This window comes from Chlamydotis macqueenii, chromosome 4 (assembly GCF_036417535.1).
Source record: "Chlamydotis macqueenii isolate bChlMac1 chromosome 4, bChlMac1.mat, whole genome shotgun sequence".
NCBI lineage: Eukaryota > Metazoa > Chordata > Aves > Otidiformes > Otididae > Chlamydotis > Chlamydotis macqueenii.
The window spans coordinates 35599473-35618418 of NC_141559.1; the positions used below are offsets into that span (position 1 = coordinate 35599473).

Consider the following 18946-nt stretch of genomic DNA (forward strand, 5'->3'; position numbering starts at 1 on the left):
AGGCCGCCGTGGTGCCCGGGAAGGTACACGGAACGCTGGTCTCGCCAGACCCCGGCTGGCCCGGGAACCTGCTCCCGCCTGCGCCTGCAATGCTCCGCAGCCGCCTCTCCGCCCCTGGGCGCGGCGCCCGTGTCGCGGGTGGGCTGCGCACGGGAAGCACAAGGCCCCGAGTTCTTGCGGGTTAATTTTTCAGGAGGACGCTGGTGCGTCCGCAGCAGCAGCGACCCCCGTCCCCCCGCGCGGTTGGTGCCGCCCGGCTGTGGTACATCCCGAGGGGGGAGCCGCCCGCCCCCTCCCGGCGAGGTGCGGCCCCCGTTCCCGCGAGAGCAGCGGCGCCGCCGCCGCCGCCCGCAGTTCTCGCGCGAGCCCCGCTCTCGTATAATCTCGCGCGAGCGGCGCCGTCTGGCCTTTCCGTGGGCGGGGCGGGACCATGGCGGTCGGCAAGAACAAGCGGCTGACCAAGGGCGGCAAGAAAGGCGCCAAGAAGAAAGTGTAAGGGCGGCCGGGGGAGGAGGAGACGGGGTGCGGGGGCGCCGCGGCGGCAGGATGTTGCGGATGCGGGGCGGATGGCGGCGGCCGGCGGCAGCGGGGCCGCTGCTGTTATGGCGGCGGCCGGGCGCGGGTCGGGCTGCGTGGCGGCGGGAGGGGCGGGCGGCGGGGACGGCGGTGGCCGCTGCCGCGGGGAGAGCGCGGGTCCCGGCCGAGCTGGGCTTCCTGCAGCCCCGCGGCGGGAGAGGCCCCGCTGCGGGGAGCGCTTCGCGGCCGGGCGGCGTGCGGGAGGGCAGGGCCGGGCCTGCGCCCGGCGCCGGGCCTGGCTGGGATGCTGGGGGCGAGGGCCTGGCGCGGTTTGCTGACTGTAGAAGCGGCGGTTCTCGGGTGGTGGTGGTGCAAGGTGCGTTGCGTCTGGTGAGTTTTAGGTACAGAAGTCAAGAAATGAAAGCGAGTCTTCATGGGGAAGTTAATTAAACTACACAGCTTGCTTGTATCGCTCCTCAGCGGTTGCCCGAGCTGTTTTTTTTGTCAGTTTAGCAGTATGATGTTTCTGCAGTTGATTTCCATGTTTCTGAACTAAATTGAAATGAATGCCTGCCTCACTGTAATGGGTAACGCTGACTGTCTGCCCTCACGTACGTACCAGTCCGTCCACGTTAAACTTGAAAGCACAAAAACTTTGACATTTGCATTTCCGTTTCGCAAAGCTTATGGGGAGGAAGGTCTTGCGTCAGCTTGGTTTAATCTGAGAAAATTAGTAAAAAAACTTTTCTGTTTTATTTAAATTAAGGGTTGATCCTTTCTCCAAAAAGGACTGGTATGATGTCAAAGCACCAGCGATGTTTAATATCCGAAACATCGGCAAGACACTTGTCACCAGGACTCAAGGAACTAGTGAGTAGTGGGTTTGGTGCAGTAGAGGGAGATGTGTTTGTTCCATGTGCTAGCTCCAAATGAGCCTCTGTTGAAGAACTGCTGACAAATAGGTTTTGCTCATAGTATTGTGAACCTGGAAGTTTAAAAAAAAAAAACAAAACCACACATTAAAAAAAAAGGTGCCTCTAACTTAATTGCTTGATTTGAGTGAGTTTTCTCAAGTTGATAGAGTTGTTTAAACCAATGAGCTGAGTTGCTGGGAAGCTAATGTGATGTGGTCCTTGTTTGTACAAGAGTACCAAACCATGGCTGTGACAGGGAGCACATGCCTGAAGTTTCTAATGAACTGTTGTTGTGGTAACCTGATGAGTTTGAGAAAAGTTAAGAATTAAAGATTCATTTTGATCTCAAAGTGGGAGATGAGGAGACTGGTCATAATAGGATCAGAAACCCAAAAACCGTAAACCCAGGATCCAACCCAAACTCTTCTGTGATTCTCTGCCTTAGGAGGGACTGAAATGTGAAGCTTTTGGGTAAAGAGATCTGTTGAGAGCTAGAATTGCTAACTTAATGGGAGCAGATGTAGATGTATCACTGAATGATAAAGGTTTTTTTTATGTGATCTGACACACCTTAGGAATTGGAAGGCTTTGTTAGGAATGCAGGGTGGTCCAGATGGAGGTAACAGTATTTTTGGAAGGTTAGTTTTGTTGAATGTCTAAATAGTTCCATTATACTATTCTAGTTGCACTTACATTTACAAAGATGATCATTGTTTTGAGCTGTATGCATGTAAAGTAAGTAAAATAAGCGTCACTGCAAAGCAAGTATTTGTCAGACAGTGTTAAAATAGTTAATTGTTGGAGGTAGAGCTGTGATATTACTGTACTAAAGTGTTTGTTGCTGCTTTATCTCTGCTGAGTACATGTGGCTTTTTATGTTTACCTTTTAATTATTCATAATTTCCAATACTTTGTAGTCTCTTCCACTTGGAAAAAAAAATATTGACTGGAATCTGCACTATACTGGTATTTGTGTTCAGCGTCTGATATAATGAACTTAAAAAGATTCCTCACAAAGTTAACAAAATATGATATTTGGTTCTAGGAGCTGGTTTGTTCATGTTCAAGATACTTAGAGATGCCAGAACTGTGAAGCTAGTGGCTTCACCTACTGTTAAAAAACATCAGATGTAAATTCAGTATTGCCCCATCCCTGGAAACGTTCAAGGCCAGGCTGGATGGGGCTCTGAGCAACCTGATCTGATTGGGGATGTCCCTGCTCCTTGCAGGGGGGTTGGACTACATGACCTTTGAAGGTCCCTTCCAAACCTAACCATTCCGTGATTCTGTGATCTGATTGGAATAATACTTGTCTGTGTTGATAAACGGTGTTTTGTTTTGTTTCATCATACAGAAATTGCCTCAGATGGACTGAAGGGTCGTGTATTTGAAGTGAGTCTGGCTGATCTGCAGAACGATGAGGTTGCCTTCCGTAAATTTAAACTGATAACTGAGGATGTTCAGGGCAAAAATTGTCTGACCAACTTCCATGGAATGGACCTCACTCGGGATAAAATGTGCTCCATGGTCAAAAAATGGCAGGTGTGTAAAGAACAAGGTCTGCGCTAGTGCCTGATGCGTTGCAAAGCTGTGTTTGGAGTGGCATCAGCAGATACTAATGAATGTCGGATGCATGGTTTTGACAAGCCTGTCTGTTACGTTGGTGATAAATGCCCGTTTCCTTTTTAGACAATGATTGAAGCCCATGTAGATGTCAAAACCACCGATGGTTACCTACTGCGCCTCTTCTGTGTGGGATTTACGAAGAAGCGTAATAACCAAATCCGCAAGACTTCGTATGCCCAGCATCAGCAGGTTCGACAGATTCGCAAGAAGATGATGGAAATCATGACCCGAGAGGTCCAAACCAATGACCTGAAAGAAGTTGTCAATAAGCTGTAAGCTTTGACTATGTCTTCTTTTTTTCTCCCCTAGAATTTAAATAATTGTTTGTTGGCGAGTAGTTACTGAGTACTTAGGGAATGCTGGTGCTTCGTGTACTATTTGGCAGAGGCCAGGCAGGGTGCCTCTTGTGTTGAAAAGCTGATGTGACATTTTCTTTGAATACTCTCTTAGTTTCTGCGTTGTATTTTCTCCCATCAACCGTCATGTTTGCATAAATGTAAAATCAGTCTCTGCAGAGATTTTTTGATTCATGTTTCTACAGACTAAAATTGTAATTCTGATCAGTTGGAGTGGTGAATGTTCTGGGTTCTTCTGATAGAAGGAAATTTTCCAAAGTGTGATGTTTGCTTCCAAAAGTTTAATTGCAGATTAGCTCTCAAAATGAGCACCCTTGCACTATATCCCTTCTAACATTGCAAGGAAAATGTCTTGGATTCTAAACTTACTTGAAGAACATTGTCATAGAGTGAAGGTAGTGATGCAAAATTCTGAAGAGTATTTTGTATTCTTAAGAATTCTTTTAAGCCTGTGTTGCTGGTGAAGAAGCAGGCACAATTTTTAACATTCTGGCACTGATGTGCTCTCTGATTTCTCAGGATCCCAGACAGCATTGGCAAAGACATAGAGAAGGCGTGTCAGTCCATTTACCCTCTTCACGATGTCTATGTTCGCAAGGTTAAGATGCTGAAGAAGCCCAAGTTTGAATGTAAGTCAATTACTGCAAATATTTAGTGTTCTTAGAGGGCGTGGGAAGCCATTAGTTTAAAATGCATCATTTGCTTTTGGATAAAGATGTTAAAGTGGCATCATAAGCTTAAGTAGCTGTAGTAGTAGAAATACTTGTCCTTCTAGTCTGACGTTTGGCTTTTGGGCTTGAAGGTCAAGCAGTGATCATTCAGTTTGGAGCTTTTATTTGAAGTCTTGCCTGAAACTGCTGCCAAATGTTTAAAGGCTGTGTCTTGGGAATGAATGATGACAAAATGTTTCGGTCCCAGATGACATGGAATGATTCTATTTTCCCATTTTCTGACATTCCCATATAATGCAATAGTAGATTCTTGACTTGACCTCTTTAAAAAAAAAAAAGTTTAATTTGCATTTCATTATGTAGCACTTATTTCACTGCTTGTTTTTGTCTGACTGTCAGTTACTGCAGCAGCATCTCCTTGCCTGAGCTTTCTAGAATGGACTTGATCATACCTACATTAAATATTCTGGTGGTTTAATTTGTATGAGACGAGCAATTCAGTGGCTTAAAACTGTTTAATAGGTGCATCTCTCACTATTTATAATATTTCTTCTTTTTAGTGGGCAAGCTGATGGAACTGCATGGTGAAGGTGGTGGTGCTGGAAAGCCCTCTGGGGATGAGGCAGGCACTAAAGTAGAGCGAGCTGACGGATATGAGCCGCCTGTGCAAGAGTCTGTCTGAAACAAAAAATTGATTGAAAATAAAAGTTTTAATATACAGAAGTAATGTTTGGTTGCTTGTGTTGCCACTTGACGATACTGGATATGTGGATGGGGTTTTAATAAGGTAAACCTAGTGCCTTGGTTTAAAAAAAAAGAAAGAAAAAATACTTGTTTTGGAGATCTCTTTTTCGTGATTGGTGTTGCGAGATGGGTGGAAGAAAGGTGGGTTGTCCTTCTTGAAAGATTGTTTTTTTCCCCAATAATTTTGGTCCTCACAAAACCTTGTGGGTGCGTGCAGAGGCTGTATTGGTGAAAGGTGCTTCCCAGAGGAGTGGTGTACTGGACAAATGGGGTGCCACACAGGGAAACTTACTGTTTCAGAATTTTTTTATTATAGGGAAGTCTTAAGGATTTATCCAGACTACTTACTTGAGAGTTACTTTTGTGTATGTGTAAGCTTCTTGGTGGTAATTGGATACGACCTGTCATGGGATAGATTTGGTGTCTGGCAGGCAAAAGGTGTTAAAAGATCGTTAAGTTGTAATTTTGATTATGGAAGCAGTGTTAGTTCTGAGCAGTGTAAAAATGCCGAATGTGTTCCAGCAGGGTTTTATGTAGTTTTTTTAACCTGAATCAGAACTGAGGGGTAACTGTAATCACAGTTGAAAAACCTGTGGAACTTCAGGGAAAAAAAATTCTACCGTAAAAAGGCAATGGTCTATGTTCTGAAAATAAAGCACGCCTAAGTGATTTGCTGAGTAATTTTAAGAGTGCGTTTTCCATTATCTCGTAGCATTTTTGCCTGTTGTTCAGCTTATGCTGGCCTAAAAATTGAAGAGTGCATTTTTCTGGTTAAAACAAGTATTTTGCACTAATAGCATGTTTTTAGGATTGGGCAACAAACCATGTTGGTAAGTTTGTGATTTAAAACCTGAGAACAAAATGGTACTGAGCTATTTGAGGAGGTCGCAGAGATAGTGGTGGCTCTGGGAGGCAACAGTGAAAGAGCTTAGGCCAAGACAGGGAGGCAAGTAGTGCTGCTGTTGCAGCAAAGACACTAGTGGAAAGGTAGAGGGAGGCTACCCATGGGCTGTGCTCTTCAGAGTCAGGGTTTTTCACCTTTTCCTAGTTGGTAATTCTGGTTTGGAGCAAATAATAGGCAAAATGGAAAGAGTGTTTTCTGATTTATTTAGAAGACTGCAGGTGATGTGATTTCATGTTGTGATTCCATGTTACTATTTTAATATAGGGGATGACATTTAGAATAGCCTGTGACTTAATATTCAGGTAACCATCTTTATTGGATTGTAAATACAGGCCTACTTGTTCTGCTTTTTCCAGTTTGGGTAGTGGAAGGGTAGTGAGTGCTCAAAACTTCCACGATGCTGAAACAGGAGAAAAGCACAGTGCTGCTTTTAATCTTCTGCTGTGCTCTTTTCATCTGTGCTGTTGCAGCTGGTGTCATTCTCCTCCCAAGAGTCCCAGACGGTCATGTTTTTTTAAGCAATAAATTGCAAGAAATGCCCCTTCACTTCTATTAACAAAAATGAGAACTTTTCGCTGGAGTAAAAAAACCAAACCATGATTTAGGGTGAGAGTGGTGAGGCTGAAAATCCTTGAACCTCCTACAGTAAGCTTAATGCAGGTGTGTGCATATATATATGTGTGCATACATTCAAGCCATGCATTAGAGCAAGATCTGTCAGAGCTTTCTAGTAGCTGGATGTGTGTTGGCTGCATTTTCTCAAATCCCAAGGCACTGCAGCTGGCCTGTACTCTGTAGTTTAGGAGTTAGAAATCCTAAGGTGGTGTTTCTGAGCTCACTTCTGAAAACTTGTCTCAGTTACTTGTTCCTTCAGCTCTGTGTCTGAGGAGTGTATGTTGCAAAAAGGCTGGTCCAAGAGGATTTGGGGAAAGAACAAAAACTTGCTTTTTTTCATTTATTTTTTTGGAACAGTAGACTGCTTGCATTCCCACACAGGGGCTCTGGGTAAATGTATGCTTTATAAAATTATTTCAGATGGGGTAAAAGTAAGCAGGAAGGAACATTTTATGCATCCTCTGTATTCTCTGTACAAACACCAGATGAAAAATCATGGTGTGCGAATGGCAGCAGTGAGCAGAGCACACTTAAAAGTATGTGTACAATCACTGATCAGCTCAGGCTCAGCCTGTGCCTTGCCACAGCAAGAGTACAGAGCATCACTGTCTTGCGTGCAATATACCCTGTGACGACAGCTGGCTGCTGCAGGCAGCAAATGTCACAGATTCTGCAGGTGGTGTGAACCGTACCTGAGTAAAGGCTTGAATAAAGCGTGTTAAAGCCATCACGATTCTCCAACTGATTTGGACTACTTCTTAAAGGATGCCATACTATTGTATTATTTGTTTGGGTGTGGGGTTTTTTCTTCTGCTGTTGGGTTAAATATAGAAGCACAATGAGATCCATAAAACTGTTGGGTCAAGTGGAAAGCTCAGCTCTCCACAGCACAAGACAATAAAAATGCCATCATGACTTAATTATAAAAATTTTATTGGTTAAATACATTCTTAATTTACATTGGTACCATAACAAACTTACCGGATTTAACAAAGATTTCTTTAGGACACTGTTAATTGTACACAGAACAAATATCTTCCTGAAGATATTTCCACAGGGTGGGTCAAACAGGAAATGTTTTGATAAATGAGACTTTTATTATCATATTAACGTATGGAGGTCTAGCTGAATTTCAAGGTTACAGCTGAAATTTGCTACTATATTGCAGTTAGAATTTGTGCTCCACCTTGTTTTTTTTTTTTTTTTTTTTTGCAGATTATGTACTGTACACCTTGGGAATTTTATATTATGATCTGTATGCAGTTTCATGGTGATATTGGGCATTAAATCTTAAGATCCCTTCCTGTAAAAGCCAAGCATGTAACAACTTCCTTCAGTTTTAATAAATATGCTGCCTGCAGTAGTGCAAGCTGCCTTTAGATGCCACTCCTTGCTCTGAATATAAGGCTTTGCTGCTCTTCCTGCCCTGCATAATAGGGAGGAGATGATTAAAAGCAAGCAGACAGGCACTGATTTTAAACATTCAGTGGAAGTTACAAAAACAACTGGTCAATATACAGTTATATAAACGGGGAAGAGGAAATTGAAAAAAATATAAAAATTCAGTTCTACTTTTGAGACTTGTATCAAAATCTTAGAAAACTGCCAGACAAACAGTAAGTAAACATCACACACCTAAGCCTCATCCCACCACCACGGCGATGCAGTATGTCTTTGGGGGAGCTGGGGATTCTGTTTAGTGGTGTGAACTTTGCTTGGTTCTGCTGTTCTCCCCCTGCTTTGCTCGCTGGAGCTTCAGGAATTGTGTTGGCACAAGTCATGGTGGAGGAAGCCTGTTTTAATAGGGTGAGCTACTGAAAGTTTATGGTTGAAAAGTTTTGAGTGGGTGCTTTCAAGAGCTAGGAATGCTCTCTCCGTGTATTTGTTTCCTTGGATTTCTCTAGAAGGAGATGGCTGTTTTATTGGAATAAATAACAAGAGACTTTGGAATCTCCTGGCAGGAGAGCTGGGAGAGTGGGAAGAGTTGTCCTTGCAGGTGGGCTAAAGTTTGATTCCACAGGAGTTACAGATAGGCTTGCTGGGGACGGTAAAACTGAATAATAGCTGTATAAATTGTTGTGTTTCCATCTTTCTAGAATAGCACATAATTTATAATTGTTTTTATAATGTCAGTCCCCTTAAAGGCAGGAAAATTCAGTTCTCCGCTCACTAAAATTTTGATCTTCCTCCCCCTGTTGGTGCAGTTTAAATATACAACACTTCACGTTCATGAAGCTTCTAGTGAAAAACAGAGGGCTAACACCTCTGTCTAGTAAATAAAGTACTATGGTGTAATAGTGACTGAAGGTCAGTCATCATGATTCTAGTCTCCAGTGTCTGTCTGTCACCCAACTGTTAGCCCTTTTGCAACCTGAACTTCCAGACTCCTGAAGAAAAACCTTGTAAGGGTATCTTGATACCTAGTGACCTGCATCTCCCTGAAGTAATGACTCATGCCAACAGCTCACTGGTTCCTTTTTGTTACGTAGAACGAAAGTAATGGAATACTGTCAGCAACAGAAGAGCCAACTGCAGCATATTTTTTCTATTCCTGTCTGATGAAGTTAGCAGTTAATCAAGATGCATTTTTTTTTGTCAGAAGCCAAGTGTTGCAAAAAGGAATTTACTACCAGAAGGTCTATGATGTGAAGCTACCTTTTATCACGTCTCTCTTAGTTTGTTGTTCAAGTCACACTGCTTTTTCCTAAATGCCTTTGTTAGAGCTTCTTGAAGTAACCTCTTGCCAGGCGTGTCTTCCTCGTGACCTCGACAGACCATTTATAATGATGCTCAGTATAGCTGGTATGTGGTAACAAACTGGAAACTAATCCCATGTCTGCTGAAAGTTAAAACCAAGGCAGTATAATATCCTCTATGTTAAGGATAGGAATAGTGTTACTGAAGTACGTTCCAGTGCTTGAGTGACAAATGAAATGCAGACTGAGTGAAGACTGGCTTTCCACTTACATGAAGGGGGTGGAAGGGCAAATAGTTGGAATAGTGCAGCTACAGCATGGAGGGGATCTGAGAAAGCTCAGTAACTGCTGTCTGTCACAGCTCACTTGGTCTGGGAAGGAAGGGTAGGATGGTGCTTGAAGAACACTGGGCAGCAGAAAAATCTAAACCTCTATCTAGAAAGGATTTTGGAGGAAGGTCTAAAATGATTCATACCAATTTGAACATTATTTGTTAAAGTGGCAAAATACTGTTTTACTTTTGTGATCTTCCTGTATGAGCAGCCTGGGCTAAGAATAGCAGAGTACTACACAAGGGTTTGCTTCTGAGTTTTCCCTCTCACCAGTATGAGTTTTAATAATTTTCTACCATGAAATATCAGTTAAATTCATTATCCTCTAAGTCATAAAACAAGTGGATTGTACTGCTAATGTGGAAGTTAAGCAGTAATGAAACCTGAATATCAAATTTGATCTACATAACGAGTGCTGTAGTTATATCTTAAAAACAATTTTTTAAAATGTGGATTTGAAAAAGTTTTCAAGGAAGCCCAAAGAAACTTACTTTCTGCAGACCTTGTGCATGATAAATGTAATACCAGATAGTAAACATAGTAGAATGCTATTTAAGTTAAAATGGTGTTGCACCACAGTATTTCCCTTGTTGGAAACTGCTAAAGATCCTGCTTGTATTTACTCTCAGAGCATTCATGAAGCATGACTACGTACACTGTCACAAGACTAAAATTTTCTTATTTCACTTCAAGATACTACTATGACTGTCTAGAAAAAGTAGTGCAAAACATTGATAGTCAAAACATGTTGATGTCTTTCTTTGCTGTGCCTTTAGGATAGAAAACATTCTCTCCCACATGCAAGGAGTATGAAGAGAGGCAACACTTCATGGTGTTTTTAAAATCTGAACAAAGTTCTTGGGAAATATCCCAGACTTCCCTTGTACCTCTCCACTCATCCAGTCCTCGTCAACAGATTCCAGCTCTGTTATTGTATCACCTGCCTGTAAGAGAAGGAGTAACGTGAGCTGGTACAGTTTACCGTGCAATGTTAATGCATGCATAGCTGATGTTATTCAGAAGCAATTAGTATCAATCAAATAGAAGAAGGATGTGGCCAGTCTCTCCTGTTGGTTACATCTCTTTGAGACTGTTTGCCAAAACCAGCTGAAGCTTCTCTTAGGGTAAATACTTTATGCTGAAAGCTTACTGCCTTCCAGAAGGAAAGAATAGCACTTCTGGATAACAAGTTGTGTTGCTTCAGCTCTCCAGGTAGGTAGGTATGTTAGAGAGCTGGCTCCACAGCCCCCTGCCTTCTTACTTGTGAGCATTTCTTTTCTTAAACCACTTCACAGGGTTTGTTTTTTTTGTGTTTTTTTTTTTCCAATTTAGTCCCAATATTTTCCATCACTTAAACTTTCCTCTTTCCTTTGGAAAGCAATTGTCTAAGTAGCTCAGTGTGGCTGTTTAAAATAAACTGCAGCTCCTGTATTTGATCCTTGTTCCCATTTTCAGTGTCCTATGCTGCACCCTTCACTGGCCTGCCTTTTAGTATCTCTGTTCCTCTTTTCTGCTTTAAAGAATCATTGCAAGCTGCTAATGCTGAAATGAATTATTTTACTAAGTTTTAGAAGAGAAATTAAGTGTGTTCTAGCTGACAAACACAATTTTTGGCCAGCTGTGAAAGTCTACTGTTGTTCTTAAACTTGCTTTTGAGGACACAGTTACCAAAATAATGACTTTTAACCTAAAAGTGCATGCTGCTGCTTGGTATTACCTGGGCATCCAGCAAGTATTTCATTTCTTCTACGGCAACTATGTATTCTGCTGCCAAACTTTTAGATCTTACTGTACTAAAAGTCCCTTAGAGGCATTGCTGCTCTAGCACTGGCACTGTTACTGTTATCCTCCTCATTGTTGCTGTCTTTCCAGTTAAAAAAGGGGCTCTCTTTACCTTATCAACCAACCAAGAACTGAATGTACTGCAAAATGAGGTTTGTTTGTCTAGTCATGTTTACTGGATCAGAGAAGTCAGAGGAATTATGCAACTCCTGACCTCTTTTCAGTCTCTCCAATGAAGATTTTGCCAATTTGAAACAGAAGTGGTATGGGCAGAAAAATTTTTAGAGACACCATTTATCAAATGTGTTGGTATCTATGCCTATTGTAGGTGCTTCATTCTTTCCTATTCTCAGCCTGTTTTCACAGTGGATAAATGTTTGGGGTTTTTTGCATTCTTTGGGAACATAAGACCTTTTGGGAAATTGGCCTAAGAGAGGTACTTACTTTGAAGGAAAGCTCATCTTCATTTTCTCCATGAAAATCATAAAGAGCTTTGGCTTTTCCTTTCTTCCCTCCTCCAGACTGTGACAGTTCTACCCTTGCTGCAGAACAGGGAGAAGACAAGTTAATTGGATTGGAGTTAAATAAATCTCTATTTCCAGAGAAGTTTCCTGTCATTCTCTTGTTTCTTCCCCACTAGTGTGCTACAGCGTGTCTGGGTGTTATTACTCCTGCTACTTAGCAAATTCACTGTCCTATATGAATTATCTCTACTGACACCAGTTCATTTTACAGTGCTAACACATTCTCATGGTTCTGCTTCTAAGAAGACTAAATTTAAAGCTTACTTACTTGAAACGTTCCAGTGTTGATACCTAATAAAGCTGTCTTTTCCTCTTTGTACTTGGAGATGAAGCAGCACTTGGTGTGTGCTCTTTGCCAGTTACATGGAATTTGTTTCCTGTCAACTTTCACTCATGGCTTTACTTGCAAAAGCTATGGGAAAAAATTTTCATTTTCTGTGTCCTTGTGAAGGTTTTGACTGCATTGATTTGGGGACCAAACAGAAGACTGAGGACAGCACTCCTTGCTTCACCAAGGGGATTACAATAATTCTGTGCCAAGACACAGTAGTTCTTGTTATTTACAGCTCTACCAGCTCTTTGGCTGTGCTGCAGTGTTTCACTTCAGCTGAGGAAGAACCTGCCTTCTACATAGTCTACACCTTTTGTACCCCTGAAGTCCTGATAAAGGCAGCTCAATGGTCCTGTTTTTCCTGTGCCCAAACCACACTTCAAACCATACCAGAATCTGTATCATTTCCTCCCAGATTATTTACAGACTAGAGCATTGTATTGCCATTAGTAGAGAGGATGGTTCAGCACCTAGTTTAGCTTTAGGACCATGGTGGTGTGTGGCTTGTTAATGCAGTGGAATAGTTGGGTTCTCCCAGAACTCTCTCATGACTGTCACAACCCAAGGAATAATGAATTGCCCTCTAGGAGGAGCACTGCACCTGAGCAGGTCCGAACAAAAACTGCTGGGAAAATTCCTTCCTTTTCATTCAGTCTTCCTCTATACCACTCCGAATCGACTTGTTCCAGTATTTGGATGTAGTCTCCCTTTTTAAAGGATAAATCATCTTTGGTTTCTGCTGTAAAATCATGAAGTGCTTCACACCACTCTGCTGAGCGTCTGTTGTTCTATTCAAGTGAACAGAAGAAATGCATTAATTTTAGAAGTGTTAATGGAGCCCACAAGCTGATGGATACTGGTGAAAGCAGCTGTAGAAAACATGGGTGTCCTGACTTTCTCTCATACAATAGTGTCACTGCAGATGTAGACTTGAATGGCATTTCAACAATTACCACAGAATTTCATCAAGGCTCAGATGCATTCCTTTATCATATCGAGGCAGGGGACAGGATTAATAAATTCAAAATTAGACCACTGCAGCAATACTTAAAATAGAGCTAACAAGAATTTGCTTAAGCACAAAGGATAAAAATTTACTTATGTTAATTTGCCAGAAGCTATGAATTCAATCAGTTACAATTCAATTGAGTTACATTCAAGTTTAAAGTTGTGCAGCTAATCTGACATTTAACAGAAAGTTGATGTAAATCTATGAAACCATGATGTAAATTCTGGCCCTCGCCTATAAAGCTTTGTTACCTGAGGAAGCGAAGAAGAAATGTCCACCTTGCTCTTCAGTGCTGCTTCTGTACCTACATAAGTAAAGGACAACTTAGGACAGCAGCAATGACTATTAAAAACATTATTAATGATAGATATTTTAGATATTCAAAGTGATTATTAAGAACAGCTTCTTAGGAAGTCCTACTATTGCTTTTGATTGTTTTAATCTGTCTTCTCTCCCTTCCTACCTCCTTCCTGCATTTATTGCCCTTTTGGACTTCTCTCCTATCAGCTGCCTGTATGCATGCAGTACAAAACCATGTTCTTGAAGACTTTTGCAAACATATTCATACCTGTTCTAGGCAGATCTTCAATTACTTCCACGAAGTTCAAGGGGAAAATTCCAGATGTGCCTCTGAGCTCTCCTTTGGCCCACTCTTCATTTACATATTCTTTAAGAATAATAATTTCGCCTTCTGAAAAACTGAGCTCATCTTTCTGATCTCCGATATATTCAAATCGTGCTACACATCTTGGGCCTCTGCACAAAAGAGAAACTTACTTTGCTTATTTATTCTTATTGTCCACTTAATAATAGGGCAGCATTGTGCAAAATATGGATTGATATTTTTAATTAAAATGATGAAAGAATGCACTAAAGATAAAACAGGTGGAAAATTGGGGTTCTCATCTCTGCTTTCTGAGGAAGATAAGTATGGAGTCTGGACAAGCTGGATACAACTTCTGCATCCCAGTTCCTGGCTGTTACAGTATTTTGCATAAGACCCTATTTCTCTTCCAAACAACAACAAAAAATATAGCACTTTGTTTCTGGGCTGCCTGTCTCATTTTATATTTTTGCCTATATCCAAGCGTCCTGATACACTTTTGTTTGATTTTTTTTTTTGAGCTAGCATCCAATTTAGATGCAATCAAACAAGGGCAGGGGGTGGGTATTGTGTGTTTGTCTCAAATTCCAAATACGTGGAAGTTTCATAGGGTGAAGCTAGTTTTTAACTACTTTGACAAACTTTATTCTGTAAAATCTATCCTAGGCATGGGGAAATAACTTAAGAAGAAAGAAACATCAATGCATCTGATAAATTTTACATAATTTGGTGTAATACTGAGAAAATGAATTAGTTTTTTTTTCCTCACTTAAATAGATTAAATAATTTAATAAACAAATAAAATAAATTACTCTAAGAATATTTTTGATTTATCAGAAATACCACACTGGAAAAAAGTGGTAACAGGCTTTAATTTTTTCTATAGCATCATAGCATACAACCAATGTAAGAAGCTTGATTCCCACCCCTGTCTCCCACTGATATCTTTGCAAAAGCTTCAGGACAGAGCTAGGACTTTCTGTTTCTTTCTTAGTTGCAGAAGTAACTTTTAAAAAATAAAGTTTTGTTTAAGACAAGCCAAGCTCTATCTGAAGAACAAACTGAATGATCCCATTGATAGTAGTAGTTCCTGCCTCTGCCTGAACTTGCTTTAATTGCTGCAATGAATGATTACAAAATCCAATAAATTATCATTAAGTAAAAATAGCAAGATAAGTCATTCCTTGCTCACAAATCTTAGTACAAGTTTGCAAATCAGAAATAAAAGTGCTTGAAGTATATTTGATAATTTATCTGAAGAATTTTAGATTCACCTGTATAGTTATACACTTTTTAGATAGATTTCTCTACTTAAAGTACAGCTATATTCTGCCCCATTTTATCTCGTTCTTTCAAATGAGTAGGAGCCCTACTGTGTCACATCTTATGGGGATACTGGAAGAAAGTAACAAGGCCAGGAGCAAAGAGTGGAGAGTGCAATGCTGCTGAAGTTATCAGATTGGTTTGCAGTTTCTGTAACCAGTTTTCATGAAAAGTTATGGGAAATGGTCTTCTAATACAGCTCATAAGAGGAAGGAAAGTGAGTGAAGAGGACTATATTTATATAAACATTTATTATTGAAGCTATGTAGTGAGTTTTTAGGCTTTTTTTTTTTTACCTGAATATGAGTCTTATTGAAACATCATAAACTTTCAGTTTTGAGAGATTAATTTTTAAAATATATTTTGGTGAAGAAACTGTTAACCATATTAACCTCAGCACAGGTAACATGTCCTTCAAAGTTATATTTCTTTTTACTTCCTAGTAAATCAATGTGAGGAAGAAAATAAGATTTATCTGACTCACTTAATAGATCGTGATGAAGAGGGTATTTTTTTCCTGTTGCCTTCTTCTGGAACATCAATCTAATCAGACAACAAAATAAGTAAAATCTTCCATTTCAAGCTCATGGCAACATATAATAAATTTGGAACTGGTTAAAATAACCTATTTTTCAACTAAGCATCAGCTTCAGTTATGACTCCATGTGATGCTCTACAGTCACTGGCATGCTATGATATATTAATGCAGATTTCGGTTTTGTATGGCTGATTTCTCATTTTTCAATCTCATGCAAACAAGGAGCACTGTTTAATGTTTTCTGTTATGAAGCTCATTTATTGCTTCCACTTGTGGCATGACAGATTGACAGAAAATGGGACTGGATGCTAGTACATGTTGTAGCATTTAGCTCCCAACTTTCAATTGGTAATTGTTCTCTATTATTTCCTAGCACAATATATCACAATAGACAAAATTATTGTTTGCACTTATCCTTTCTGGGCTTTGGTAACCAGCTGTCCTCCAAACAAAAACGCATCTCAAATCTCACTTGCATTGGAGAAATGTAATTTAGAAAATCAATACATGGATATATCAAACAGGCAGCATTCAAGTCCTTTATCATAAGAGGATGTCAATTGTACTTTTTGTGTGACACAAAGGAAGATCTGTGAGATGTACAAGACTACAAGACTGGGTACTCTGGCAAGGAGCTCTGGGTTACAGCTCACTATCACATGCGCCAGTTCCCACAAAAATCAACCAAAATGTTTCGTTAGCTTATGTGAAAGACTGGAGGAAATCATGCTGCCTTTTAGGACAAATAATCTTTGCAGTGCTCTTGTTAGAGGAGCTGGTATCTGTGGTACTCTGAAGGTTCTGTGGGAAGTAATAACCAGGTATTGTTGTGAGGTGTCCAGACCTAACCTGCTATCCAGCTCAATATTGTAAAACATACTCTAGCCTATTGTATAGAGACCTTGTATCAAGATCAAATCTGACATGAATGAACAGGAGAATTCACTCAGTAAATTAGCCTCATGTACTGCACTCTTTTTCCTTTTTTTTTTTTTTAATTGATTTTGCTGAAACAAAAGATTTTTGCACTCAAAGGGTAACCACCTTTTACAATTAAAATAGAAATTTGAAACTTATCTTCCCTAGCTTTTATGAATTGTATCTGTCTGTACCGATGCTGAATTTGACTCAAAATACTCATTCCACAGCTTTAACATAAAATCTTTTCTCTATTGGCCATCAATAGTAAAAAGAGCTTTTAAATTAAATTGTTGATCTATGTAGAAGCAGCTAATCAATGTAGCCTTTCCTGTGAAAGCAAATCAAGCATGGTTCTATTTTACTAGCCCTGAGTTTAGTTTTTATTCTTCAGCACATCTCAAATCTTAATTTTTTTTTCTCCAATAACACCATCACAAACTAAGCAGACACCCTACAGACTCTGATGGTTACCAGATACTTGGTATTGCCCATGTAGCAACAGTGCTCATCTCTGCCAGCTGCCTCAGCTCGACAGAGACTTTTACCATCTTTAATGCCCAGCCACACACTTCCACTGCGTCCTGGTGTCAATTCAGCATTCCTCCATGTCCATATGGCTAGTGTGGATAGCCCAATGGCCCTTTCTCCTGCCACAAAATGGACTTCAATCTCAGACTCAGCCTTGCAATAGATTTGACCCAGCTTTTGATGCAGTGAACCATACCGTATCCTTTTAAAGATGAGGCACTCAATTAATTCCTATTGGGCTCCAAAACAGCACCTGTCTCTTGCCTGCTGTTTACTGTCAAGTGTCACATTCAGTAACAGGATTGCTTTAAGCCGCTCATTTGCAACACCACAATCTCCTTGCTCTGTGCCAGCACAACCATTTGTGCAGCCACTTAGTAAGCCACTTAGGCGAATTGATCCAGCTGGAAAAAACGTATTCTGGGAAGAAAAAAACCCATGTTGCGCTGGGCCCAACTGCTGCTCTGACCCAGTTCACTACATGGCTATAAAAGTGATGATTCCAGCACAGTTCAAGGGACAAGAACATGAGAGAAGCTGGAGGGTGGGAGGGAGGCACAAAAAGCAATCATCTTACTGAGTGTTGATTCTTACATGCAGCTGTGAAAAATAATTTGCTCTGTAGACCCTGAGAAACTACCCAGGTTGACAAAAAGAATCTGGTTAAGGGCCATGATTTTCTCACTTGGCTTCAAATTAACAGCAAAGTAATCACCATAACACAAACTGGTAGTGCCAAATTAAGCATCTTTCTAATACTATACAAACAAGTTGATACGTCTTCTGCGCTGCCAGAGGGAAAAGAGATTACCTAAATACAGAATGGAGTTAAACACACAGGAGCTATCGTAAAATAGAACCAGAAAACCAATGCAATAGGATCTTATGTACCAATGTATACAAAGCCTACATACAACTACTTTAACAAAGCTGGCAGGAAATATCCCTGTGCGATTCCCACATTTTCCTCTGTACCACTCGTTATCGATTTTCTCCAAAAGATAAACGGTGTCTCCAGAATGAAGGTCCAAGTCATCAGCATGGTCTGTAAGACAGCATAATTTCAGTTAACAGTAGTTGTCACACCTGTCGATTTTCTCTAAGTAAAACCTTCTTAATATAAATACCACAGACAAAAGTAGAATGAGTTTTCAAAAAGTCTTCATTACACTTGATAAACCAGCTAGCTTTAACTAAAAGACTGGCCCAACTATAGCTGAACCCATGGATTTGAACAACTTGGCACGCAGACCTTACAGGTTGAGCTTCCTCTTAATTTTTGAGCTCTAATTCCTAAGAAAATACCCATTTGAGAGTCTTGGAGTAAAACAAGCTTTCAGAATATTCACATTTACTTACCTGCAGGAAAATCATGCAGGACTACAGCATGAGGCGCACTTGCGTCAGAAACTTTTGGAGGGTGGTTTGAATCCTGACAACAACAAAAAAATCCAAGTAGTTTATAAACCATGGAAGATACTAAGAGAGATTCTCTGTAACATACTCTGAAAGTAATTTTCTGAATTCAGAAACAATGTTGTTGAGCCTTCTTCTCTATCCCACCCACCAGGAATTTTTAGACTGTACTGATGACAATCACTGTGTGAACTGCATTCAAAGTAATTCATTGCGTACAAAAAACCCAATCAAGAAAGCCCAATATGGACAAAGTTAAGGCCAAAATAATATGGATTACAACAGATTGCATAAAAATCTGTTTCAGCCATGTAGGTTTCTGATAATAATCACAAAGGCTGCTCATACCTATAATACATACTAGCTATTTAATATTAATACAGTCATACCCTAAAAACAAGTTAGGTTCTGCAGAAGCCAAGAGAGGAAAATGAAGTCTGTGTATCAAAGCCAATTCACTGTTCTATCACGTACAGCACTTCATAAAACTAAGCGCTTATCTTTTGCCCACTTTTCAGATACTCAGCCAAGGGAGTGATTATTTTCATACGAGACAGAGGAACTTTACCAGTTTCCTCTCCCTTCTGGCACTCCAA

The 18946-nt window shown here is 40.5% G+C and overlaps 2 protein-coding genes and 1 non-coding gene across 5 annotated transcripts in view; 2 read left to right on the forward strand and 1 right to left on the reverse strand.

Moving 5' to 3' along the window:
- Positions 1–355: 355 nt before the first annotated feature.
- Positions 356–4806, forward strand: RPS3A (ribosomal protein S3A). The gene is made up of 6 exons (XM_086747247.1): positions 356–492; positions 1283–1386; positions 2785–2972; positions 3120–3328; positions 3932–4041; positions 4644–4806. Exons 1-6 carry the CDS (start codon positions 431–433, stop codon positions 4763–4765), a joined length of 795 nt encoding a protein of 264 aa, XP_086603373.1. The 5' UTR covers positions 356–430; the 3' UTR covers positions 4766–4806.
- LOC147600943 (small nucleolar RNA SNORD73) lies at positions 4300–4369 on the forward strand. The gene has a single exon (XR_015258585.1). It is a non-coding gene; the product is annotated as a small nucleolar RNA SNORD73 (small nucleolar RNA).
- A 5361-nt stretch (positions 4807–10167) lies between the features above and the next one.
- SH3D19 (SH3 domain containing 19) overlaps positions 10168–18946 on the reverse strand; it is a 79060-nt gene continuing 70281 nt past the window's right edge. For all 3 annotated transcript variants that reach the window (XM_086746576.1, XM_086746577.1, XM_086746578.1), the window contains 8 exons: positions 18294–18366; positions 17849–17979; positions 15432–15490; positions 13589–13776; positions 13272–13324; positions 12613–12799; positions 11601–11698; positions 10168–10318 (listed from right to left, as the gene is read on the reverse strand). In XM_086746576.1, the coding sequence (XP_086602702.1) occupies positions 10202–10318; positions 11601–11698; positions 12613–12799; positions 13272–13324; positions 13589–13776; positions 15432–15490; positions 17849–17979; positions 18294–18366 (906 nt within the window). In that variant the 3' untranslated portion in view covers positions 10168–10201. The remainder of the gene's footprint in view (positions 10319–11600; positions 11699–12612; positions 12800–13271; positions 13325–13588; positions 13777–15431; positions 15491–17848; positions 17980–18293; positions 18367–18946) is intronic.